At 36.8% G+C, this 26,558-nt stretch overlaps 3 protein-coding genes and 1 non-coding gene across 10 annotated transcripts in view; 2 read left to right on the forward strand and 2 right to left on the reverse strand.

The window, feature by feature from the left end:
- The window catches only part of TRIM23 (tripartite motif containing 23), a 33,079-nt gene extending 13,214 nt beyond the window's left edge, over positions 1-19,865 (reverse strand). The window contains exons 1-7 of one of the 2 annotated variants that reach the window (XM_045895540.3): positions 19,709-19,865; positions 14,674-14,836; positions 13,797-13,918; positions 9,807-10,085; positions 8,612-8,794; positions 5,260-5,475; positions 878-1,012 (exon numbers count right to left, since the gene is read on the reverse strand). In XM_045895540.3, coding sequence (XP_045751496.2) covers positions 878-1,012; positions 5,260-5,475; positions 8,612-8,794; positions 9,807-10,085; positions 13,797-13,918; positions 14,674-14,836; positions 19,709-19,789 — 1,179 coding nt within the window. In that variant the 5' untranslated portion in view covers positions 19,790-19,865. Of the gene's footprint in view, positions 1-877; positions 1,013-5,259; positions 5,476-8,611; positions 8,795-9,806; positions 10,086-13,235; positions 13,279-13,796; positions 13,919-14,673; positions 14,837-19,708 lie in introns of those variants that run through there. The other variant, XM_045895544.3, reaches the window with a different exon arrangement.
- LOC123836615 (U6 spliceosomal RNA) lies at positions 6,503-6,608 on the reverse strand. The gene has a single exon (XR_006789008.1). It is a non-coding gene; the product is annotated as a U6 spliceosomal RNA (small nuclear RNA).
- Positions 19,866-20,439: 574 nt separating the features above from the next.
- The window catches only part of TRAPPC13 (trafficking protein particle complex subunit 13), a 38,412-nt gene continuing 32,293 nt past the window's right edge, over positions 20,440-26,558 (forward strand). For 4 of the 5 annotated variants that reach the window (XM_045895548.3, XM_045895551.3, XM_064596175.1 and 1 more), the window contains exon 1: positions 20,440-20,585. In XM_045895548.3, coding sequence (XP_045751504.1) covers positions 20,540-20,585 — 46 coding nt within the window. In that variant the 5' untranslated portion in view covers positions 20,440-20,539. The remainder of the gene's footprint in view (positions 20,586-26,558) is intronic. The other variant, XM_045895566.3, reaches the window with a different exon arrangement.
- On the forward strand, positions 20,441-24,758 carry SHLD3 (shieldin complex subunit 3). Of its 2 annotated transcripts, none has more exons than XM_045895582.3 (2): positions 20,441-20,585; positions 23,685-24,758. In XM_045895582.3, exon 2 carries the CDS (start codon positions 23,744-23,746, stop codon positions 24,497-24,499), a length of 756 nt encoding a protein of 251 aa, XP_045751538.1. In that variant the 5' UTR covers positions 20,441-20,585; positions 23,685-23,743; the 3' UTR covers positions 24,500-24,758. The 2 variants fall into 2 exon arrangements, with proteins under 2 accessions (XP_045751538.1, XP_045751536.1); XM_045895580.3 differs by having other exon boundaries at positions 20,445-20,585; positions 23,629-24,758.

Here is a 26,558-nt window from a genome sequence, read left to right on the forward strand (position 1 = left end):
AAATGTCACTGAATACTGCTATGGAGTAATCTCCACGACGTACACTTATGTGAAAAGAACACAGTGGAGAAGTGTGTAATGTTTTCTACCTTTAAATGTGATGAGTGTACAAATATATAAATAAATGTATTTCTCTATATTTTTTTAAATGATGAATAAAACTAAGAAAAAATTCTTGATGGGTTTTCTATGGAGAAAGGAGGAAAAGTGTGGAGGGGTTAGGGATGGAAGGTGGACTTCTCTAAATGAACCCTGCTTTGTAGATTTGACTCTGGACCATGTAAATGTTTCACAGAATGATAAAATAAGATTAAGTTCTAAAAAAAACAGACCCTAAAAAGGGAAAAAAAATGAAAACAAATGAACCTTTTAAATTAGGGGCAATTCACTTTAAAAGAGACCAAAATATATCAACCAAGTACAGGCCTTATTTGGTTGGATTTTGTTTCCAGAAACAAAAAAATTTCTTAGCCATCTGGGAGATTTGAATAACTAACTGGATAATGGTTAATATTAGAGATTCATTATTAAATTTTTTAGGTTATGTTTTTAAAACAGTCCTTACCTTTTACAAATACACACAACAATATTTCATAGATGAAATGATATGCTGGGATTTGTTCCAAAATAACCTGAGAGACTGCAGGTAGACAGGGGAATGGGGAAAAGGATAGATTGAAATAAAGTTTGTAATTGTTAAAGTGGGTGACAAGTACATGGAGATTCATTACACCACTTTCTATTTTCCACTGATAAAACTTTTTTTCAAAAAGAACCTATGAATTTCTTAGTTGTCTCTTCAAGCTGATTATCACGGAATGTAAAACAATTATGATTTATCAGAAGCCATACCTAAAAATGAAGTACTATACATTACCTTTGTAAAAGTGACAGGAATACTGGCATCCAACTGAATGTGATCGGCAACCTCTGTAAACTGCTGTTGCTGTTTTTGCAATGTTTCCAGTAACCTTGTAATTTCCTGTTTTGCCAAAACAACTCTACAATCATCCTAGAAAAGAGAATATAGTTTTCCGGTAAACTTGCTACTTGCTCTCTCTCTCTCTCAAATAAATGAATAAATAAAGCTTTTTTTTATTTTTTTTTTAAAGATTTTTTTTTTATTTATTTATTTGACAGGGAGAGACACAGCAAGAGAGGAAACACAAGCAGGGGGAACGGGAGAGAGAGAAGCAGGCTTCCTGCGGAGCAGGGAGCCTGATGCGGGGCTCGATCCCAGGACACTGGGATCATGACCTGAGCCACCCAGGTGCCCCAATAAATAAAGCTTTTTTTTAAAAAAAAGAGCCTTACAGTAGTAGAATGGATAAATTGTGGTATATTCAGAAAGGCAGCGCTATACCACAATGAGAACAACCCACTGTTATACCTGATGATATGAATGTCACAAACATAATGTCGAGTAAAAGAAGAAATGACAAGAAGACTTCATACTGTATGATTCCATTTTTATTAATTACCGAAAGAGACAAAAATTAGATATGCGTTAGAAGTCAGGGTAGTGGTTTATCCTCAGAGCGGAAGGCAGGTGGTTATTAGAAGGGATTCTGAGGGGTTTCTAGGGGTGCTGGTAATGTTCTGTTACTTCATCTGGGTGCTAGTTACACAGGAATGCCCAGTCTGACAATTCAGCAAGCTGAACACTAATGCACACTGTATGTCCATTGTACTTTTTTAAAAAATCTAATATATATGTGTACTGGTTTTTAAAATTGACCTAAGGTCAAACTGAAAAGCCTCCCTTGCCCTCTAGATCTCCAGACTCTTTTCAAAGTCAAGCACTTTCTAGTTTCTCAAATATTAATCCAGAGATATTCTACACACATACCAATATATTCTTCCTAAGACAGAGATCTAACAATATGTAAGCCCAATGAGAGCAGAAGTGTTTACAGTTTTTGCTCACCGTTGCATATTTACATTAGTTGGTTATGAACTAATAAACTTTGCTTATTATTTGTATGTTGTTCCAGGTGCTCAGAACAAAACCCCTGCAATTCTTGCCTTCTACTCTCTCATGCCCCACATACAAACGACTCCTACTGGCTATCCAGAATCTGCACACTTCTCACTCCTACTAGCCAAGCCACTATTCTCTCTCATGGGGAATTCTACAACAGCCTCCAAACTCCTTCTTTCCTTTAACTCTTTCCCTCCATCTTGGCCCTCCTTCAATCTATTTTTTACACATCAAAGTCATCTTTTTAAGTAAGATCAAGTCATTCTTGTCAAAATTTCACAATGGCTTCTCCATTTCAATCAGTAAAACCTGAAGTCCTTCCAGTGACCCACAAAGCCTTCCTTACAGATAATTCCCTATTACTTCCAGATTTCAGCTTCTATTACCCTTTCCTTTACCTACTCTGTTTCACCCACAGTGGCTTCTTTTGCTGTTCTTCAAATACACCAGGCAGACTGCCCTAGGGTTTTTGCTCTAATTGTTTCCTCAGCTGGAGTATTCTTCCCCACATTACGGCTTGAACAAATTCCTTCACCTTCTTCCTTTTTGAGGCTTTGCTCAAATCTCACCTTCTCTTAATGATGCTTACCCTGACCATTTAATAATGCAGTCTGCTGGACCCTCATTTTTTTTGTCCTTAGTTCTTACCACTTTTTAACATGCTATATAATTTACTTATTTAGATATGGTTATGGTTTATTGTCTATCTTCTCCTTGCTAGAATGCTAATTCCACAAGATTATAGCTTTTTGTATGTTTTGTTTACCAAGAGAGTCCATGTATCTAGATTGTACCTGGCACGTGATAGGCCCTCAAAACATATTTGCTAAATTAATAGACAAATCCTCACCACTTAGTATCATGCCTTGGACTTAGATGATGCATCATTTTTTTGGAAGGGAAAGATGATAAGCTTTCTTCTCAAAATTCGTAATAAATGTGTGATGTTTTATCTATTCCTCTGCTTAATTATCTCTGTGGCAGGAACTTTTAAGAATACTGGTGGGGGGGAGGGCACCTGGGTGGCTCAATCAGTTGAATGTCTGTCTGCAGCTCAGCCAGGATCAAGCCCCATGTCAGGCTCCCTGCTCAGTGGGGAGTCTGCTTCTCCCTCTCCCCCTGCTCCTTCTTTCATTCTCTCTCTCTCAAATAAATAAATAAAATCTTAAAAAAAAAAAAAAAAGTATATTGGTTGGGGTTACGGTTCTATGGCCACAAATCAAAGCAAAAGTTTGGGCACCTGACTGGCTCAGTTGGAAGAGCATGTAACTCTTGATCTCAGGGTTGTGAGTTCGAGCCCCATGATGGGTGTAAAGATTACTTAAATAAATAAAACTTAAGTTGATATGAATAATGACTGTAATACCCTGATTTCATTTGCATTAACACAGTGAGATATCATATCATTAACAATTAGCAATCACTCTGATGAAATGCTTCAGAAACTCTAAAATACCTCTAAATATTTCAGTAACTATGAGCATACTTTTTAACATAATAAATATAAAAATACTTTGAAGTATTCAAGCAAATGAGATCTAGACATAATCCATTTGTGATTTTGCTGTGTAGCTTGGTTACCCATCATGAGCTGAACAAGTATTTATTAAGCTCTTTCTATCCAGATACAAAGATTAAACAAGATGCATCTGGTCAAACATCTAGAAGGATAAACAATGCCTATTATATCATTCAGGTTCAAATCAGGAGAGAATAACCATATCAGTTATGTGAGCAGAAAGAATTTAATATGAAGAACTGTTAACTGGGTGTAGTTACTAACTAGGTAACGGAAAGGGTAAAAAGAACTCTGAGGTATCATGGGGAAAGCAACTGTAAGAAACAGCAATCACACCTAGGGCTGGGGGAATAAAAGGCACATGCTAGAATAATTAAAACTTAGAAACTTACAGGAAGGCCCCCATGGAGCCTAAACTCAGGTCTCTAAGGAAAGTGGTCTCCTCATGTGAGCAGTGAAATTCACAGGAACCCCAAGCAAATGGGAACCCCAAGGAAACCACCCCTACCTTCCAGGCTTCCTCTCATGTCTCCTCTTAGTGGAGCCTAAACTAACAAGAAGCCAGCTGGTAAAACACATATGTGGTTAGTGGAGTTCCAGTCCCAAAAATCACAGAGCAGAGGAAAGAAGACTAAGACTGAAGCTCAAAGACAACTTAATAAATGGCATATACATATTACAATTCAGTGTGATAAGGGCTAAACAACAGTTCAAGGCTGTTGTGTTTATAGCCTGGCCACACTCATATAAGTCTAATCAGGTATTTAAGAGAAAAAGCTCTACAGCAGTAGTAAGTTTAGCTCTACAATGATTTGCAATCAACACAATTACTAGTAATCTGTCAATCAAGATGAGATACACTACAGCTTACTGGGAATTCCTAGGGCAATAATTACCCTTACATCACCGGCTCATGAGAGCAGATCCAAACAGAAATGAGTAAGACTGACATTTTTGGCTAAATAACCTTAAATCTAATTTATTTTAAAAGTATATCATTTGAAAACTGGGTAAACAAATTGCTTATGATACCTCAACCATCAAAAAACATAGGATGGGGCGCCTGGGTGGCTCGGTCTGTTAAGCATCTGCCTTCAGCTCAAGTCAAGATCTCAGGGTCCTGGGATCAAGCTGGCACTGGGCTCCCAGCTTAGCAGGGAGCCTGCTTCTCCCTCTCCCTCTGCCCCTCCACCCCGCTCATGCTCGCTCTCACTCACACACTCTCTCTCTCAAGTAAATAAAATCTTAAAAAAAAAACACAACAAAATATAGGATTACTGTGACATTAAAGTCAAGAACCAATGAATTAGAGCAGAGATAGGTATTACATGCTAGAGGGGCACCCAAGAAAAAACAGCAAGGAAGAGACAGTTTTAAAGAAGAGCAAACATTTGAGCTAAACTTTGAAGAAGGATTTCCACTATCAGAAAAGGGAGATATAAGCCCACCAAGCAGAGAGAATAGTGCATGCTTAGCAAAGGAGAGTTAAAGGGCTTGGCATGAGTGAAGAATGACAAGACATTAAAAAGCTTCTAGAACCCATGGTTTTATGGTGTGGAGGGCACATGAAGGAGAGGACACTGATATGATTGGTGGAGCAATTCAAGGTTAGAGACCTAAGCACAATGTTAATGCATGCAGTAACATATAATAATAAGAAGAAAATATTTATCAATAAAATAGACTAGTGGTAATTATCTGCTTAACCTTATAAACCCTCCTTCTTAAAGTTTGTCCTAACCATGTTTAACCTACCTACCTGTTGCAAAGTCTTTTCACAATGGAGACATGCTGTTGAAACCTGGGACAATAAAATAGTCATATCTTCTTGTTGCTGCCTGAGCCAAATCAGTTTTTCTCGAACATGAGCATCAACAACACTTAGAGCCATTTCTTCTTGACGACACAAAGTTTCATGTAGATCAGAAAAATAAGCTCGGACACATGACCGGGCATTCTCTGCAGTACCTGGCACCTAAGGAAATTAAAATTAGTTTAAAACAACCTTAAACATAACAAAGATTTTATATGTGAATTAATGAAATTTTAAATACCATCTATATCCTTAAAAATTCCAAAATTGCTATCTCAACACTTGATCTTTCTCCTTAACCACAACCTTTGGATATCCAACTGTTTAAGTGACATCTGAAGCAAAATGGAATACCTATTCTCCCGTCTCTCCCACAGCCAAACCTAGTTTCCTCCATCTCAGTAACTGGCAATGCCATCTTCCATGTTGTTCAAGCTAAAAAAAACTGGAGTCACCCTTAATACTTCTCTTTCATATTCCATAACTAGTCCCTCAGAAAATTCTGACTTCAAAGTATATCCAAAATCTGATAAAGCTTCATCTCCTCCACCTCTACCAACCTGATCTATGACATTATCATCTCTCACCTGATTACAATAGTCTTCTAATTGGTCTCACTAGATCTACTCCTGCCCTCTACAGCGTATTCTCCACCCAGCAGCCAGACCAATCTTTTAAAATGTTAAGTCAAAAACAATTATTCTTCTGCCCAAAATTCTTCAATGGTTTCCCATTCCACTCAGAGTAAATGCCAAAATCCTTTTATGTGGGGTGTTCAAGGACAGAAGTCCTGAGAAAGCGACATCTGAAGATCTGAAGAAGGTAAGTGAGGAAACCACATCAGTATCTTGAAGAAGAGTATTCCTGACAGAAAGAAGAGCAAGTACCCAATAAGACCCTTTCTGATCTCAACTCCTGCTACAGTCTGTCATCCTACTCTAGCTGCATTTAGCCTCCCCACAGTTGTTTCGTTTGTTTTTATTGAAGAATAGTTGACATGCAATGTTATATTAGTTCCAGGTGTACAACATAGTGATCTGACAATTCTACACATTACTCAGTGCTCACCACAGTGAGTACAGTCACCATCTGTCACTTATTACAGTATTACTGACTATATTCCTTCCTATGCTACACTTTTCATTTCTGTGACTTATGTATAATGGCAAGTCTGTACCTCTTAATCCCTAAAAATATAGAACACTTCGTAAATTTGTAAATCATCCTCACACAGGCGCCATGTTAATGACTTTTGCTGTATCATTCCAATTTTAGTATGTGCTACTGAAGTGAACACTCCACAGTTTCTTAAGTGCATCAGGCACCTCAGGGCCTTTGCACTTGCTCTTCTCTCTGCCTGGAATGCTCTTCCCCCAAATATTAGCATAGGTCTCATTCTCATCTGCTTTCCCTTTTTGCTCAATGTTCCTTTTTCAGGGAGTCTGTCCACGAACACCCCATATAAAAGCGCACTCTCCCTTTCTCTTGTTTTTCTCCAAAGTACCTAATATACTTTTGCCATAAGTACTGACCCTTTTCCATGTTAGAATATAAACTGCAAAGGCAGAACTTTTTGACTTATAAAGCAGTATCTCCTTAGCTAGAACAATGCTAAAAGAGCATCTAGCTCTTGTATGTGTTCAGTAAATATTCGCTGAATAAAATATTTCCACTCTAGCACAAAATGTCCAATAGAGCTTTCTGTGATAATGGATACATTCTGTATCTGTGTGGTCTAATATGGTAGCCACTAGCTATATGTACTTGAATATACTTGAAATGCAGCTAGTGAAACTGAAAAACCAAATTTTGTATTTTATTTGATTTTTAAATAATTCAAACTTAAATAGCCATATGTGGGTAATGGCTACTACATTTGACAAGGCAGTACTAGTATTATTCCCCAATGACTTAGCTTTAAATTTGTTTGATTACCAAAGCAAAACATTGCATTTTTGTATGCCCCTGTATATTCCATCTGAAAATACTCCTTTCTCCTCCACAATTCAATTTTTTTTTAAATTTTATTTATTTATTTGAGAGAGAAAGACAGAGATAGCGAGAGAGAGCACAAGCAGGGAGGAAAGGGAGAAGTAGGCCTCCAGCCGAGCAGGGAGCCCGATGCAGGGCTTGATCCCAGGACCCCGGGATCATGACCCGAGGCGAAGGCAGATGCCTAACCGACTGAGCCACCCAGGCATCCCCACAATTCAATTTTAAAAAGCAAGCCCATAATTACCCCCTTAGTTCCTTCCTTCTCTTTACAGCTAAACTTCTTAAAAGTTAAACACACTCACTTCCCAACACCCACTTACTCTTCAATTCACTGGAGGTATCTTCCTTATTATTTCCCAGACATAATACATTCAATATCTTAATTAAACTTATTATCTTGGTCCCATTATCCCTCACAAAATTCTTCCTCCTCCCCCATTAATGCATGATATCACCATCCATTCCCTTGGGCAAGAAAGAAATCCAGGCATCATGCCTGACCCTTCAAGTTACTTACATAATCAATATTATCAATCACTAAGACCTACCTATTCTACTGCTCTAAAATCTCAAGCCCATCTACCTCTCTCCATTCTCACTACTGTAGTATTATAGGCCATAAACATCTCTCAACCAGATAATTTCAGCAACCTCCTAGTAATAGGTTTTCCTGCTTCCAATTCATCTTCTACATTGAAAAGCTACCTTTCTTAACGCAAATCTGATTATTTTATTCCTACGCTAATTTTTCAATTGCTCATCACTGCCCTTGGGATAAAGTCTAAACTCTTTAACATAGCTAACAAGGTCCTGCATGATTTGGCCCTTAACTCTCCAACATTTTTTTCCTGTCATGCTCCAGCCAATACTCAAAGATCCAACTGTAGTGAACTGAGTTGTTTCAATAATGCGTCCAATTCTCACTACCAGGCATTTAACCTATGCTTCCCTCAGTGGGACAATTCACTCTCTACCCCACTCTTCTCCCTGACTAAATTTCTTCAAATCTCAATTTAGTATCTTGTATTCTGGGAAGCTTTCCCTGACTCAGCTAAATTAATGCCCCTCTTATGCAATGCTAAGGCATCCTATACTTCCCCATAAAATAAAGTTACCACACTTAAAACTGGCTTTCTTCTACGATGGATTATAAATTCCATGAAGACAAAGCCTTTTTTAAAAACTTATTTTCAGTCACTAGTGCAGTACTAGCGCAGTGTAATTGCTCAATAAATATAAGAAGATGAAAAGGTTAGAAGTAAAAAGGGTAAGAATGTAAAGAGAGAAGAAAAAAATTCCATACATGTTCTGTGTGGGCCATTCCAATTCCATCTTCCACTATTTGTTCTCCTCCTTCAATGTGCTGAACGATTCCAACTAATTTTCTGGAATAATCTGAAATCTCCTCAGTGAAGGTCCGTATGCAGTGAGCCATATCTAAAATTGATGCTCGGATCTGGTTAGCTTCTGGTTCCAATACTGAATGCTAAAGTGCAACAGAATTACAGAAAAGAACTCACAGTATTGACTAATGATATAAAATGCTATTTAAATCACTCCAATGATAAAAAAAAAAAGCATCAGCCACAAGTGGCTTTTATAAGACATTTACAAAAAGCACAAGAAAATAAATACTAATTTACCTTCATCCCAAAACTATTTATCCCCCAAAGAAATAATTTAGAATTTGGGAGTCCATTTATTGCTTAATAACAGTCCAAGATGGGGTGCCTGGGTGGCTCAGTTGGTTAAGCATTCAACTCTTGATTTCAGCTCAAGTTGTGATCTCGGGGTTGTGAGATCCAGCACCCCCATCAGGCTCCACACTGGGCATGGAGCCTGCTTAAGATTCTCTCTCTCCCTTGGGGCACCTGGGTGGCAGAGTCCGTTAAACCTCTTACTCTTGGTTTCGGCTCAGGCTGTGATTTCAGGGTTGTAGGATCAAGCCCTGCATCAAGCCCCACGTCAAGCCCTGCATCTGGCTCCTTCAGCACAGAGTCTGCTAAAGTTTCTCTCTCTCTCTTCCTCTGCCCCTCCCCCCAACACGTTCTCTTTCTCTAAAATAAATAAATAAATCTTAAAAAAAAGATATTCTCTCTCCCTCTCCCCCCATCACCCTCCTTCTCTCCCTCTCTCCCTCCCTCTAAAAAAAAAAGAATCCAAGAGACTCACTACTTTATAATTTCACCATAAACAGCAATTCATCAATAGACATAAATATTGTCAACACAATCCAGTGCATTATGAAAACATGCACACAAAGAAATTTTGTTTCCTACTGGAAAGCTATTTTTCAGTGAAGAAAGAATGCTAAGGCCTCTCTGAAATTTTTGGTAGGATATTCAAAAATTAAATCTCTCATTTATTTTCATGCCAAGCTCAACTATTCATTACTGAACTCTTCTTCAATTCCTACTTGTCATAAAGAACAAAATCAATGGAAACAAATGGTAGGTTGGTAAACTAGGTAGAGTCATCCAGTCTAATTATATTCATACCTTGTGACCTTGATGTTTTCCATATTCTTTGCAGACACAGCACATAAGTGGGCTAGTTTGACAGCCTTCTTCCAGGCAAACAAACTCAATGGCATGTACCTGATGCTGAGAGCACATGGTTTTCTCATGAGGTTTATCAGCTAGAGGCACTCGTCTGTGTTTTGCTAATGTCTTTGTAGAATGAGTAACTTGAGAACACTCTGAGCACAAATGAGTTGCACATACAGTGCAATATACAGATGCAACGTGAGCTTCATCTTCATCACAACGAATGATGCTCTGATAAACAAGAAATTAATGTCTTCAAACTGAACCTCAATCATTATAACATGACAAATTTTAAAATATAAAAGCCCATAATCTTTTTTTAACTGACCAAGCTTTACATATGAAAATATGCTGGTAATTAAGTAAAAAGGTCATTTATGACTCATCTAAGAAAATATTCATTTCTATAGGTAAGTGAGAAGCTATTTCCAAAATTGATTATCAATATGTGCTATGAATTTGAGGCCAAAAATAAAACTGTTCTCATAGGTTCACAGTCAGTGTAAAGATATCTTCCATGAAAGCCCCTCATTTTATATAAAAGAAACTGAACAATACAGGCTAAAAATCTTTTTTTTTTAAAGACTAAAAAAACTGATAATAAATACATCCCCACTGCTTAATTTTTTTTTAAGATTTTATTTTTAAGTAATGTCTACACCCAATGTGGAACTTGAACTAACAACCCTGATGTCAAGAGTCCCATGCTCTACTGACTGAGACAGCCAGGTGCCCCGCGCGCCCCCCCTTCCCCCCGACACTGCTTTAAATACTATTTATCATGGTGATGTATAGAAAAGAGAGAAATGCAAATGCTATTTTGAGAAGCAGGTGTATGCACAAGAATCAGCTGCAAAGTTTTTAAAAACATAGATGCCCAGACTCTAACCTAGGAAATACTTATTCCAATAGATTGTAGTAGAAGCTTGAGCTGTGTAGTTTTTTCTAAAACTCAACAGGTGAGTTCACTGCACAATCCTGGGTGAAAAAGCACTGATTTAAGTAAATTAAAAATAAACAAATAAAACCTATGTTATATATAAGCTTTTAAATATTATTTCTAATTTCATGAGTTACTAAAAAGCACCCAGGTTGAAAACCTTTACACATCAGATAATCAAGAATGTTTTGAAACTTATGCTGAATATTAAAAGGCCATAAATGGAAAGGGAGCAATCTGGCATAAATTGTTCCAGAAATAAAAATTAGAAAACACAGCAATGGTGTTATTAAACATCACATTAAATTAAAAAAAGAACCCAAAGGTAAACATTTTTTATTTGCAATTATGAGAAGCAGGTACATGTAAAATTAAAAATTCGTATCTTCTGTTTTCCAGACATGACAAATAACTTACAAGGTCAACATCAGACAATATTCTAATGTCTTTTGAAAGATAAAAGATATAGCACATGAAAGAACTACAAAAATTTTAGAAAACAGTGCTCCCCGCAACTATATGGTCAAACAATCTTCAACAAAGCAGGAAAGAATATCCAATGGAAAAAACACAGTCTCTTCAACAAATGGTGTTGGGAAAACTGGATAGCAACATGCAGAAGAATGAAACTGGACCACTTTCTTACACCACATACAAAAATAAATTCAAAATGGATTAAAGACCTAAATGTGAGACAGGAAACCATCAAAATCCTAGAAAAGAACATAGGCAGCAACCTCTGGAACCTCAGCCACAGCAATTTGTTGCTAGACACATCTCCAGAGGGAAGGGAAACAAAAGAGAAACTGATAAAAAGCTTTTGCACAGCAAAGGAAACAATCAACAAAATTAAAAGGCAACCAAAGGAATGGGAGAAGATATTTGCAAATGACATATCAGATAAAGGGCTAGTATCCAAAATCTATAAAGAACTTATCAAATTCAACATCCCAAAAATAAAAAAAAATCCAGTTAAGAACTGGCAGAAGACACAGACAGACATTTCTCAAAAGAAGACATATAAATGGTAAACAGACACATGAATACTCAACATCACTCATCATCAGGGAACTACAAATCAAAACCATAATGAGATACCACCTCACATCAGTCAGAATAGCCAAAAGTAACAAATCAGGAAACAACAGATGTTAGTGAGATGCAGAGGAAGGGGAACCCTTTGCATTGTTGGTGGGAATACAAACTGGGGCAGCCACTCTGCAAAACAGTATGGAGGTTCCTCAAAAAGTTAAAAATAGAAGTACCCTACAACCCAGCAATTACACTACTAGATATTTTAAGGATACAAAAATAGTAATTTGAAGGGGCACATGCACCCCAATGTTTATAGCAGCACTATCCACGATAGCCAAAATACGGAAAAAGCACAAATGTCCATCGACAGATGAATGGATAAAGATGTGGTATGTATATACAATGGAATACTACTCAGCCATAAAAAATAATGAAATTTGCAATGACATGGATGGAACTAGAGGGTATTATGCTAAGCAAAATAAATCAGTCAGAGAAAGACAAATACCATATGATTTCACTCATGTGGAATCTAAGAAACAAAAAAGATGAACATGGGGGAAGGGAAAAAATACAATAAGATAAAAACAGAGAGGGAAGCAAACTATAAGAGATGCTTAACTATAGGGAACAACCTGAGATTGCTGGAGGGGGGGTTGGGGGGGATGAGTTAATGGGTGATGGGCATTAAGGAGGGCACGTGATGTAATGAGCACTGGGTGTTCTATGCAAGTGATGAATCACTAAATTTACCCCTGAAACTAATACTACACTACATGTTAACTAACTTGAATTTAAATAAAATCTCGAAGGAAAAAAAATAAAAAGAAAACAGTGCTCCAGTTTGAAATTCAACTCAGTGATTCACTTTACATAAAGAAATCATGATTTAGGGGTGCCTGGGTGGCTCAGTTGTTAGGCAACTGCCTTCGGCTCAGGTCATGGTCCCAGGGTCCTGGGATCGAGTCCCATATCGGGCTCTCTGCTCTGCGGGAAGCCTGCTTCTCCCTCTCCCACTCCCCCTTGCTTGTGTTACCTCTCTCACTGTGTCTCTCTCTGTCAAATAAATAAATAAAATCTTTAAAAAAAAAAAAGAAATCATGATTTAATAAAAGAGAAGTAGAAATCAGGTATTTTTTTCCTTAATACTAAACCTGTTATTTTAAAGTTGATCGCCAACATCATTACTGTTATTTACTACAACTATTCTTATATCTAGTAGAGTAATATGAGCTATGTGGACAATTCTTCAAGCATTAAAAGTGTATTTTAAGGGGCGCCTGGCTGACTCAGTCCATTGAGCATGCAACTCTTGATCTCAGGGTCATGAGTCCAAGCCCCACATTGGGCATGGAGCTTACTTAATTGAAAAAATAAAAAATAAAAAAATAAAAATGTATTTTAACCTGTGTTAATGAGCTTCGTTCTAATATTTACTGGACGATCGGCCTGTTGGATAAAGAGAGTATACTTACACACAATTTAAACTTTTCATGAAGATATTTAATAGTAGTGATTCCCTCAGGAGCTACTGCTATTTTTGAAGCATTTGGCCTCTATACTACCTGGCCTCTTTCAAGGAGTTCTCTTTCTTTGTGCTGTACTATTTATTGTTGATTCACTTTTGCACTCTCTGGTTTAATTTGTAGCTTATACCTTCTTCTTACCCTTCTGTAACCTTCTTCCTCTTTGACTTTATCCTTGGGTAGAAGTAAATTACAATAAGGAAATAAGTTTATACATAAAACATACTTTGGGTATAGTATTTTCAGAGAATTCAAGTTTAAGTTTTACTGCTGTTCAGCTAGGAACATTGTTGCCTACAAAACTGTAATGTAATGAAAAGTTGTGTTTCTGGAATCCTATCTGCTGGAGCAAGTGAGGTAAGATTGTGCTTTTAACGGTAAATACTTTAAATTAAAAGAAAAAATTCATGCTCATAATATTACACCAAGTTCTATCAATACCTCTCCAGATATCCCAATGGCTTCTTCTGCAGCTCCATACTGACCAATATGTCCATTCTGCAGTCGTTCCAAAAGCTCCAATAAAGCAAAATTTTTTTTCAATCCCCAAACACCTGAATCTCCTAGAATAAATATAAAAATAAAAACTAAATCTAACAAAATGGAATATTAATCATTTTATCTCATACCTCAATAGTAATTTGTCACATATTTTAATCATTAATAATGTCTAAATCTTCAAATTCAAATTTTCCACATTATTTTTCTATGCTAGAACTACTGTCTTGTTAAAATTCTCTTTAAAAAACAAAAACTCCTCAGCATTGTAAGTAGAAACATACTTAAAGTTCTACTATTTTTCTATCATTTAACTTTATAAATCCTAGTTTGTCAATGACTTTTAATATATATTAAAACAAGTGCTTTACAGTATTTTTTACAGCAACCTACAGTAAGAAATACATTTGCCATTACAACACAGGATAACGTACATTTATACATAAATGAATTTTTAAAAATATGTGTATATTTACAGCTGAAACAAAAGTTTCACACACCAGTATTCCCTCTAACAATGTGTAACACACCCACATTTTTTGTTCTATTTCTTCTTTAAAATACCTACTCAGAGCCAATTAAACTGATTTCATAACTACAAATAAGCTCTGATTCATGTTTGAAAACCACTGTATGAAACATACACTTAATCTAAAATAACTCCTCTCAGTAAAATGGAACTCGAACAGCTAAAGATAACCTTTTTCCCCATCTCTCATCTAACCTAGAAGCTGCAGCGATCAATGACTACACAAACTCCTTTTCATACAAATAAACCAAACAATTTTAAATCTTAAATACACACAATATATTTTCCTACCTAGATCTGTTACTTGTCGATCAAAAGGGCAACGGATTGCTCTTCCATGAAGAGGGAGGCGGGTAAGGCAGTCATGACAGACTGTGTGGCCACAAAGCAGAAGGCGGGGAACTTTGTCTCCTTGCAAAGAAAAGACATCTTCACAAACTCCACACTCCAGCACCTAATATTTGGAAAGGAAACATGTGCTCTTTAAATGATTTTAATAGCACACATACTTTAGGCTAAAAAAAACTCGATCTAATATATTAAATCAATCTCGTTAAATTATTCCTCCATGAAAAAGTCTAGAGTGGAAAACTTTAAATCACCTTTTATCATTTCATCTGACAGACCCCATAAAAACTACATCATAGTGAAATCTCCTTGAAATGTCAACTGTTAGGGACCAAGATAATGTTGTAAATTAACATCATCTTTATCTTTTGAAAAGTATGTCTTGATTCATTATATCTGAATCTGTATAATATGTAATTCTACCAAAGTTGGGTTCTTAAACAATTTCTCTGCAATTACATAGCCCCCAAAAGACCATCATTAATTTGAACAGAAATCATTTGAAATATGTACTAGGGTGACAGTTACCCCTTGTAAATGATCAAGAACTTGTTCAGAACAGACTGTAAGTAATATTCAAGTATTTTCTAGTATCCATTTATATTACATAATGTAAAGTTAAGAAAGCAGTCAGCTAAGACTTAAATTTCAATTCGTTGTTCTCAATTAATAAATATGCCCCTGGGTTAGAAAGTATGTTGTCTATATAATTCCAATTTCAGGCACATTACTTGCCCAAGGCCATGTGGTCAGTTAAAAGAAGTGACAAGAATCAGCATATTCTGATTCCCAAGTCCATGAAATTGTTTTATAATTAGTCAACAAACTATATTTTTACCAATGAAGCACTGTTGGTGCCTTTATCTGCCAATATATTCAAAGTGTCATACAATTTTAATTTATTTTTTAAAAATACCCACACTGAACTGTTCAATTATATCACTAACTATGTCGGCCATCCATGACCTGCTACAATCTGGCCTCCATCCCACTGCTTCCCTGCCACCCCCTTTAGACTCTATTCTCAAACTATATCAAACAATTTGTAGTTCCCAGAACATGACAAACTGTTTGTTGCCTCTTTTTTATGCTAATGCTGAGGAAATAGCTAAACAGACATTTTCCTAGTAGATTCTTTTTTTAACATTAATAAACAAATTTCTAAACAACCGTATCTCCCGGTGTACCCACAGCTCATTCCAACTGAAATGACCACACTACCCTTTGGGCCATCATGCACGGATAAGTGTTCATCTTAACACCCTAAACGTGTTAATTCCATTATTGGCTTCCAGCCCGTCTTTCCCTCTTAGATCAAAAAGCCCTCAGAAACAGGGCATTACAAACAACCCAGTACTAGTGTGCTTATATAAATAAAGTCTGACAAGATTAAAAATTAAAAACAGTTCAGCCCAACCACCATCCCCCAACAAATTCACATGCAATGTAAAAAACAGAAAATCCACAGTGGAAATCAGACTTAATCCATTAAAAATTTAATACTAACTCTGTAATTAATTTGGACTTAGTGCATGAAATACAAACATCTTTCACTGTAAATTGATAATTCATAATTGGCTTGCACCCCAGTATGGTTCAAAAGAGGCTTAAATGTAACACACAACTCACAAGAAAAGACATAAAAACAGCTCTTTAAGTATCTGAAAAGATGTTCAATCTCACTCAAAACACTTTGAAATGCACTTAAACCTAAACCAATATACTTTTTTCAGATTAGATCAAACAGGTTGATAACCCTTTGTGTAACCCTTTATGTTGGTGAAGATGTGGGAAAACAGATATTCTTATACTTGCTGACTGCTGTGAAATATTTAATGACTAACATAGGCTTTATGAAAGGCAATTTGACAATACCTATCAAGAGTTTACATAGCTTAGTAATTCTATTTCCAGGAATTTATCTGACAAATATATCACACATGTGTGTCAAGATCTCTATGTTACTCCTTACAGCACCATTTGCACTTGCAAATGATTGGAAACAAAATAAATAGGTAGCAATACAGACTGGGAAATAAACTATAGTATACTCATGTACTGCAAAACCATGTGGTTTGTTGAGAAAAAGGAAGTTTCTTATGTACACATACAGAATGATTTCATATGAATAAAGCAAAGTGAAAAATACATAGAATATTTAGCTTTTGCATAAAACTGGGGAAAGAGAACATACATTTGTATGTATATTTTTATACAGGCATACTATCTTTCTAGCAGGATACACAGGAAACTGATTACACTGGAATAGTGGCTCCCCATGAGGAAGGAAAATAGATGGGAAAAGTTACACATAAATTGTATTATACACAAACACTTAAATGTATCCTACATTTTTAAAAAAGGCAGGACAGAAGTTTCATTTAAATGGTCTCACTTAAATATCAGATTCATTCAATACAGAAAAGATATAACAGAATTAGATATAAAATAAATGCAACATTCTTATAATGTCCTCATTTCTGTAACACCATAATTATGACCCTAAACTCCAAACAATCAAATTAAATTTCAGTCCATTCATATCTTTTACCTCTGACCCCATAATTACACAAGATAAAAGAACTTAAGTTGCTACTACAGGTTTTTTCAAAAAGCACTAATAACATACCACAGATTATTATAAACTAAACACGGGTCCAAAAATAAACTTACTAGACTATTTCGTATCAACTCCGTAAACAAAAGAGTAAGAAATTCTTTCTTCAGTATTTATGAACACAAACTGTGGCTAACAGCACAAGGAATTAAACCCTAAATAAGAAAAAAGCTCTTAATTTTATCAACTTCACAAATATGCCAAAGAGAGCTTCAAACTTATTACATGTAAACCAAATTTTAATAAACCAAACCATATTTTATTTAAGTTTTTAATTTATTTTTTTAGTAATCTCTACCCCCAACATGAGGCTCAAACTCACGACCCTGAAATCAAGAGTAGCGCACTCCTCCAACAGAGACAGCCAGGCACCCTAACCAGACCATATTTTAAATGGACTAAGAAGACTCACTCTTCAAAAGAAACTTTCCTGATTCTTTTTTTTTTCTGACTTTTTTTTAAAGATTTTATTTATTAGTCAGAGAGAGAGAGAGAGCTCACGCACAAGTAGGGGGAGCGGCAGGCAGAGGAAGAGGGAGAAGCAGGCTCCCCGCTGAGCAGAGAGCCCCATGCAGGGCTGGATCCCAGGATCCTGGGATCATGACCTGAGCCAAAGGCAGACGTTTAACCAACTGAGCCACCCAGGTGTACCTTTCTGACTTTTTTGAACATAAATAATTTCATAATATCAGATTTTTGACTTTGAGTTTTCTAATGAAAAAACCCTCATTATCAACTTGTTCATTATTTTACCTTTTAGCATTATATACTTCAACTTTCACCCTCCAATGAATAATTTCTGCTTTCATCTATGAAAATGACAGAGTTGTTTTTTTAATTTATGCCACCACCCTCCTTACAAATTATGGCATAAGGATCTTGCCAAACAGGACTACCCTACTGCACAACTGAGGCACATTTTACATGTGAAGATAAAAACAAAGTGAACCTCTAAATATCAAACTCTGTGCTGTAACAAATTTGAGTAATACAAGGCTTTTGTATATTTTTTGAGATTTTAAGACAACTAGGGTAACAAAAGTAGATACAGCAATAATATCCATTCTAATAACAACTTCTTGATTCAATCTAAATCACAAAATAATCTTTAGGTGTTCTCTACTTAGGTAAAGCACAATTTAATAAATAAAACCTCAACCATGTAACATGCCTAATAACAGGGCTCCTCTTTATCTCAGATATGCTGTGTACCTTCAGAATAACTTCAATATAAAAAGGCCAGATGAGTCAAAAGCCATCAATAATTGATAATATACCTGTGAGCAGAAATGTAGGATTTGTTGTCATATAAAACCAACACTAAGTGAAAAATCACAGGTGCCTATTACCCAAGATCTTAAAATAACTTCAGATATTATCTGGTATAGTGGTTCTCAACCTTGGTTGCACATTAAAATCACTTCTGGGAATGTTTAAAAAATATAGTGATGTCAAGTTAATCAGAACTTGGGGAGAAGGAACGTTATCAGTAGGGTTTTGTTTTTTTTTAAGTCCTCAGTTACTCTAAATATGTAGCCAGTAATGAGAATTACCCATAACTCAGATTACAACAATCCTGAAAGTTATTCTACAAACCGATGAGATCAGTTCTCCCTTGCAGATCTTCCATATGTATATAGTGGAAGGGAGATGTGAATCCCACATATTTCAATTGATTTGTTAGTAAATACATTTTGAAGCATTTAAGCATGGTAGAATTTCAAACCTGAAGCATAGGGCAATTCGTATATCCTAACGTTAATGTTCAGCCATGCTGCTGCAGGGACACTTCTCAAAAGTGTTGACAGACTATACTAATAAAAGAGGAGGGGGCAGATCAGCCATTACTACATGTCTGGTTATAGAAGTAGTGCAATAATGAAAACCAGATTTTAAAGGCAGTCAACCCTGGATCCATGACACACTGTGTTAACGTAAACCTGAGTTTCTTCACCTGCCAAATGGTAATTATCATATACCTCATAAGTAGGTATCAACGAGGTAAAATACTTAACATAATACCTTGCGATAACAATGGCTCAACTGAATAAAAAATAAACTAATGCCTGTTAAGCTTAACAAAAAGGAGAGGACCTAAGCAAAGACCGGTCAAAGTCAGTCTCACAGGCCCATAAGCTCTTTTCACAAATGTCCCCATCGGCCAAGTAGAGGACTGGTATGAGCGGAAGACGAAGCAACTCCAAGCCCGAAGAGAGAAAAATCGCGGAGGGGATGGCATGGCTTGTAAAGCCGAGAGGGGCGCAAAGGCCCAAAGAAGACGGCCCGGGCGCGGCCGCCAGACCTCAGGGATGAACCGAAGGGAGGCCGATGGTGGAGAACAGATCACGCAATGTCCCTCACCTTCACTACGGCCGTCCCTCGGCTGCCCTGACGGCCACTGTCTAGTCCCGCTCCAGGCTTGTTTACAATCACGGTTGCCATCCTACGAGGAGCGGTGCCGCAGAAAGAGCCGTCACGGCCTTCAGCTGAGGGGCGGGGTCGAGCCACCTACCCAGAGCCCTCGGCGTTCGCCGCCGGCGCACAGGCGCAGTAAGACGCGGAGCGCCGCTGGGTGGACCTCTGGGCTCCTCCTCCTGCCAGTCACTAGCTCTTTGGCTACACAGCCTTGTATATATGAGCGCTTTGCTATTTATATTGGTATTATCCGGGAGTCTGCAACTGAGGGCAGGAACAAAATTAAAGGAAAAAAGAAGGGCTAAAGCAAGAAGTAAATTTTCGGGGTGAAACTCCCGCTTCAGTAACGATCTCTTCGTAATTGCCGAATAGACGTGGGAGCAAAGGGGAACTACATCTCCCTGCATGCAATGCGGTTTTGTTTAAACTACAAATCCCAGCATGCAAAATCCGTTTCTTTTACTCCGCATTGTACGGATCTGGGAAGCTACGTATTGTCACCGAGGAGTGGTTTCTTGAAGTCATGATGTGTGACTGTGGTTTGAAAATAGGGAAGTATGTATGTATAGGTCTCTAAGAAGCAAGAGATGGCTTTGGTAAAAAGAAGCCGTTGAGTCCGTAAAGGACGGTGCTAAGAAGAGAATTTACGGCATCACCAGCGCAGAGAGCCTGTTGGGAGTGATTTGATCTTCCCGAACGTCCGCATTTCTTTTTTCTTCCGGGCTGCATTGAACCTCTTCAGCTGCCGTAGGCAGTGGGTCGAAAGTGCCGGTCAAAATGGAAGTGAATCCCCCCAAACAGGAGCACCTGCTGGCCCTGAAAGGTAAACTTTTACGAACCTGGCTCCCTTTAGTCTGTTCTCCTCTTCTCTCACTAATTCTCGAAGCCTTTGCCGCATAGATCTGGTCCCTGGGATGTAGGCCTCGTTTTTCTTAAACACTGTTAGTGCCTGCCCTCCTGCTCTGTCCTTTGGCGCCGAGTGTAAGGAAGCAATTTCTTCTCTTTGCTTTTTAGGTTTGACAGCCTTCCTCTAGAATGGAATAGATACCTGGCAAATCACTCATTGTGTGATATGCTGCAGTTACCAGACTGGTTTTAGCCGCGGAAGCTAAGGTCCCTACCTTACCCGGGGAGAGCCCAGTGAACCAAGATGATTTACAATAGGCATCTACAGTGATTTTTCCTTGTCTATTGTGCCTTCATGTGGCACTGATAAAGTTACTAGGCTTCAGCTTCATCTGTAAAGTTAGTCTAGTATTGCAGTAAGCAGTGCCAAGGATTTAGAAATACATCGTACAACAACGTATAGTTTAGATTTGTTAAAACTTCAGTTTACTTCAAAGTTGTGGATATGGGAAAATTAATGCCAACTTTCGTTTTCTGCACACAGCAAAAATTTTTAATAAGTTTGATGATTTAATTATATCATTATTTGGGGGAAAACCAACAGGGCAGAGTTTTTCTGGAATTCTTATTGTTTTCTGAAAACCTTTTATTTAAAATGCTTTCAGCTTTATTTCATCTGTTTTCTACTTCCACGAACGCGCTTCTTCTTTCTTGGATGCTGTACTGTGTGGTTACCAGTAACTTCTTGGACTGAGCTGAGAAAAGGCTCAAGAGGCATTTGAATTCGGTTACACTGCACTTACCTTCCTTGTGGCATCTATTTTGAGGGACCCTTATCCCCTCTCCAGTTATGATGTAGGCATCACACATTCCAGAAGCTTACCAGTCCCATCTGTAACATAAAATCATATACTGATAGCTGAATTTAATAGGGTTGTCTCTGATCATAGAACTAAAAAACAATATTAAGTAATACAGCTACAGGACCTGTAAGCTTAGCCTGAGCAAATGAGCTAGACTAAAATGGGTTCTTCTGGAGAAAAAGGAAAAGTAACTGTCACGTTTTTTCTTAATCTTACATCAAGTATGTGGAATAGATTTTACTTAATATCTATCAGAAATTTAAGAAACTTTTTCAGGGTCACAAAGCTAGTAAGTAAGTGATTGGAGGCAGTATATTCAACACAAGGCCTTCCTCCCTCTTTCCAAGACTCCTTATTGCCTCCTAATGAAGGAAACAGCATTTTCAGAGAACATTCTCTCATCAGTTATTTTGATGGGAATTTGGAACAGTTCTCTTAGCTCCTAGGTATGATTTTATGTAAGCTGGAAGCTATTAAACACACATTCCAGTGATGTGGAAGCTAATTGCCATTGGGTATTTTTAGTTTTCTATTTTTCTTTATTTTCTGAAATAGAAGATAACCTGGGAGACTATTTTAGTGGCCTAAAAGGATAAGTCCTTTGAAATTCACGGATAATTTCAGTTTTATTAAAGCTCTTTGGTACCATTGTCCCCCCTTGTTAAACAAGAATTTTCACAAGCTTTGGGGCACCTGCCTGGCTCAGTCGGTGGAGCATGTGACTCTTGATCTTGGGGGGGTGAGTTCAAGCCTCACATTGGGTGTAGGGATTTCTTTAAAAAAATAAAATTATTAAAAAATTTTTCACAGATTTTAATTGTACTGATTGTTGGATGCCAAATATATCAATTTATGTGGTAATTTAAGTTTACTTTCTTATCTATAAATTATTAAGGAGCCCTCAGAACTTCATCATCCTCGGAGTACGACATTGACTACATTCAAAAAATGAAAGAATTCTCAGTGCTATATCTTACAATGTGAAAGTGTAAGAAAGAGGAAAGAAAACATAAAAGCATTATTAATGCTTTTAAGAACATGCTCTCTATGTTTAGATTCATATTAAAATTATGGATGTTAAGGATCACAGTCATTTATGAATTTAAGTTGTCAAATTTGTTAATGGACGTTAACAGTAGGTGAAGAGAATCATTATGAGGTTAATTACTTCTGACTCTTCAGAATCAGTGGTCAAATGAGTATTGTGACATCATGACAGGAGTCCCCGTCCATGGTCATTCTAGCAATGGGAGAACCCCTTCAAAAAGTTCTCTAATGATTTGGGGGAGAAGAGATACAACCTCTCATTTTTTTCCTACAGGAATTAGGATTTGAAAGAGTCTGCATTATGGCTCGTGCAGCTTTGGACTTGGTTAGGGAGCCTAACTATATGCTGGAACTTATTATCAATGACTTCATTTGGGGCAACTTGAAGACTTCTTTGCTCTAAGAGGGGAAAAAAAAAAAAAAATAGGGAAGGTCTAGCCTTCTTGGTCCTCCTCCAAAGTGGAATTCAGTAGCCATGGTACTAAGGTCTTGATACTGTGAAATGCCCCCATTTATACAAAGGAGACTTCCTCACAAACCCATTCCTAGCCTGGTTAAAATCAGAGTTAAACTATTTTCATGTTACTAGTGTTTACTACTGCGAATGAAATAAAATCATTAAGTACTCTGTATATTTGGCAGAATTCATATAATTTTAAAGTATAAAATTATTTTTCTCAAGGCATTAAAAATTACAATGATTTTCATTGTCCTCAATTCAGATGTCTCAAATTTTTAAGTATTTCTACATTTTTGTTATCTTCAAATGAATCTAGTATTCTAAGAATCACTAATTTACCCTTTGTTTCTTTTATAGTCTTAATATTATTTCCCTAATATATTAGTAACAATAGTTCCAAATCCTTTATATCTGTTGAGTTAGACTTGTTGACTCCTAGCAATTTTAGGCTAGAAGTGATCTTATAAGGCATCTAATCAGATCCCTTATTTTGGTGAGATAAAGCATTTCCAGTTTTGTGGATTACATTCGCATTTACCAATAGCACTTGGTAAAATATCATATTGGGATTGGTTTTGTTTTTTCTTTTTCCCTATTTGCGTGTAGGCTATCCCTACCATATCTTACTCTTTGCAATACTTCCACTTTAGGTCCTGTTTCCCTCTGATTTGGAAAGAGAGTCTTATAATTATAAATTACATTCTAGTGCTGAGGAGCGCATCTAAGAAATGTTTTCTTCATTAAGAGTAACTGGATTACTGCAGAATGACTACAGAAGTAATATTACATTATCGACCATATGAGAATGATCCCACACAACTGCCAAAAATCGCAGAGAAAGCAATTCAAGACTTTCCTACACGTCCGCTATCGAGATTTATTCCTTGGTGTTTGCATGATGGGTCCAAACTTCCACTCAAACCTAAAAGGTCACCACCTGTGATTTCTGAAGAGGCAGCTGAAGATGTGAAACCGTACCTAACCATTTCAGAACGTGATGTTAAATCACAGAGTTACGATTGCACAGTAGATCTTTTGGAATTTCAACCTAATTTAAAAAAAAGGAAGCGCTTAATCCGGTCACACTCACTGAATGAACAGACTAATTCTGGAACTCTAGATAAACATTCAGAAAAGGGAAGACAGCACAAGAAGAGGTTTTGGAGTGTTTCACTTCCCAACAGTAATTGTACTGAAAATATTTTTCCTTTGTCTAAAAAATTGCAAGATAGTTTAAAGGCACTGAATTTGCATTCACTTTATAGAGCAAGATGGACTATAGAGCATGCTATTTGTAACAGCCAAACTCTGGAAGACATTTGGGCAAAACTCAATCAAATCATCAGGCACAATGAACTTCCATCTTGTAATGCTACATTTCAGAGACACTTAGGCCAAATATGGGTGTTCTGTGATATTACGTACTGTGAATATGTGGGAAGTCTTCTTAAAGGAAGGTTAGCTCTTGCTGGGAAAATGAATTTATTCGTGCATAAATATGGTGTTATTTTTAGTATGTAATGAATTTCACTGATTGTTAAAGAGAAGAATATTCTGAATGAACTGAGTATGATCTGAAATAATGAGATCGGGGCGCCTGGGTGGCTCAGTCGTTAAGCGTCTGTCTTCGGCTCAGGTCATGATCCCAGGGTCCTGGGATCGAGCCCCACATCAGGCTCCCTGCTCAGCAGGAAGCCTGCTTCTCCCTCTCCCACTCCCTCTGCTTGTGTTCCCTCTCTTGCTGTCAGATAAATAAATAAAATCTTTAAAAAAAAAAAAACTTATGAAATAATGAGATCAATTTTTATGGGATTTTAACTTTTTAACTTTTTAATTTGACCTCTCACTAAGATAGCCTATTCATTCTTAATATTGTAAAAAAAAAAAAAAAATTGTGTGGTGACTTGTATACAGTTGTTTTCCAGAAATAAATGGCCATCAGTTGAGTTCCTAGACATGTCTATTAACTCAAGAGCTTTCTGGGTTATACTTTTAGTAGTCTTCTAAAGGAATCATGCTAAGTTGTTATTTATACTGAGTTTAGAGATAAAATGTTCTATCCCTTTTGTTCTGTTTTTCATTGGTTGAATTAGATAGTGCAGTGAATTACAGTGAATAGTTTGGATTTTGGTAAAGCCCCCAAATGTAATTTTATAGTGTTTTTTCTTTACTCTTCTAAAGTGTAATGATTTTTTTAAAATAAAACCAGTTCATTGCAAATGCTATTCAAGTAGCATGAACATAGTTCAAATTGGGAAACTAGCCCAGATTCTACCAATGTTTCCAAAAATCTGTAACTGACAGTATTTGATGTGGAATTTTGAAACAGAAGTACAAAATGTCTAATTTGCCTAAACTATAATGTATCTTTAAGGATATAACTTATTTTGAAGGGAAGTATCAAATGTGGATAAGAGATCGTTATTCTTTATTTAATCTATTACAAGTAGTTCAGTCTTAATGATGGTTAATGCTGATTGGTAGTTGACTGGTTTTAAGTTTCCCACGAGCAGAATGTTATAAATTGAGTTTACACATCTCATAAAAATACCCAAAGTGATTATACAATAAAGGTTGTTATGAGCAGTTTTTTAATCCAAGAATCATACTTTAATTCTTTATTTAAATTCAATTTAGTTAACATACACTGTATTATTAGTTACTGGGGTAGAATTTACTGATTCATCAGTTGCATGTAACATGCAGCTCATTATGTCAAGTGCCCTCCTTAATTCCCATCACCCAATTACCCCTTCCCCCCATTCACCTTCCCTTCAGCAACCCTCAGTTTGTATCCTGGAGTTCAGCATCTCTTACAGTTTGCCTCCCTCTCATTTTCAGTTTATTTTTCCTTCCCTTCCCCTATGTTCATCTGTTTTGTTTCTTAAATTCCACATATGAGTGAAATCATATGGTGTTTGTCTTTCTCTGACTGGCTTATTTTGCTTAGCATAATACCCTCTAGTTCCATCCACTTCATGGCAAGATTTCATTCATTTTGATGGCTGATTAATAATTCCATTTTATGTGTATACCACATCTTCTGTGTCCAGTCATCTGTCAATGACTATCTGGGTTCTTTCCATAGTTTGGCTATTGTGGACATTGCTGCTATAAACATTGGGGTGCAGTGCCCCTTCGAATCACTTGTCTGTGTATCCTTTGAATAACACCTAGTAGTACTATTGCTGGGTCATAGGGTGGCTCTATTTTTAACTTTTTTGAGGAACCTCCATATTGTTTTCAAGAGTGGCTGCGCCAGTTTGTGTTTCCACCAACAGTGTAAGAGAGTTCCCCTTCCTTTGCATCCTCACCAATATCTGTTGTTTCCTGATTGTTAATTTTAGCCAAGAATCACACTTTATTAAAAAGAGTTTGTCTTCACATGTGGCAGATTTAAAGTTTTCTCATTTGTATTGGATTGCTTTCTGCCTCTTTCAGAAGCAGTGAAAGGGTAATTCAGACCTGGAAAACTCAAGATTGAGTTTTACTGCAAATAGTGCTATGATTTCAAAAGGAGGAGAGATCCATTTCTCATCTATCTACACAATACTTAAGAAGTAATCAAGGCCTAAGAATT

The sequence above is a fragment of the Mirounga angustirostris genome, unplaced genomic scaffold (genome assembly GCF_029215605.1).
Source record: "Mirounga angustirostris isolate CCGP_5_RB_7025 unplaced genomic scaffold, mMirAng1.0.hap1 SCAF_7, whole genome shotgun sequence".
Lineage (NCBI taxonomy): Eukaryota > Metazoa > Chordata > Mammalia > Carnivora > Phocidae > Mirounga > Mirounga angustirostris.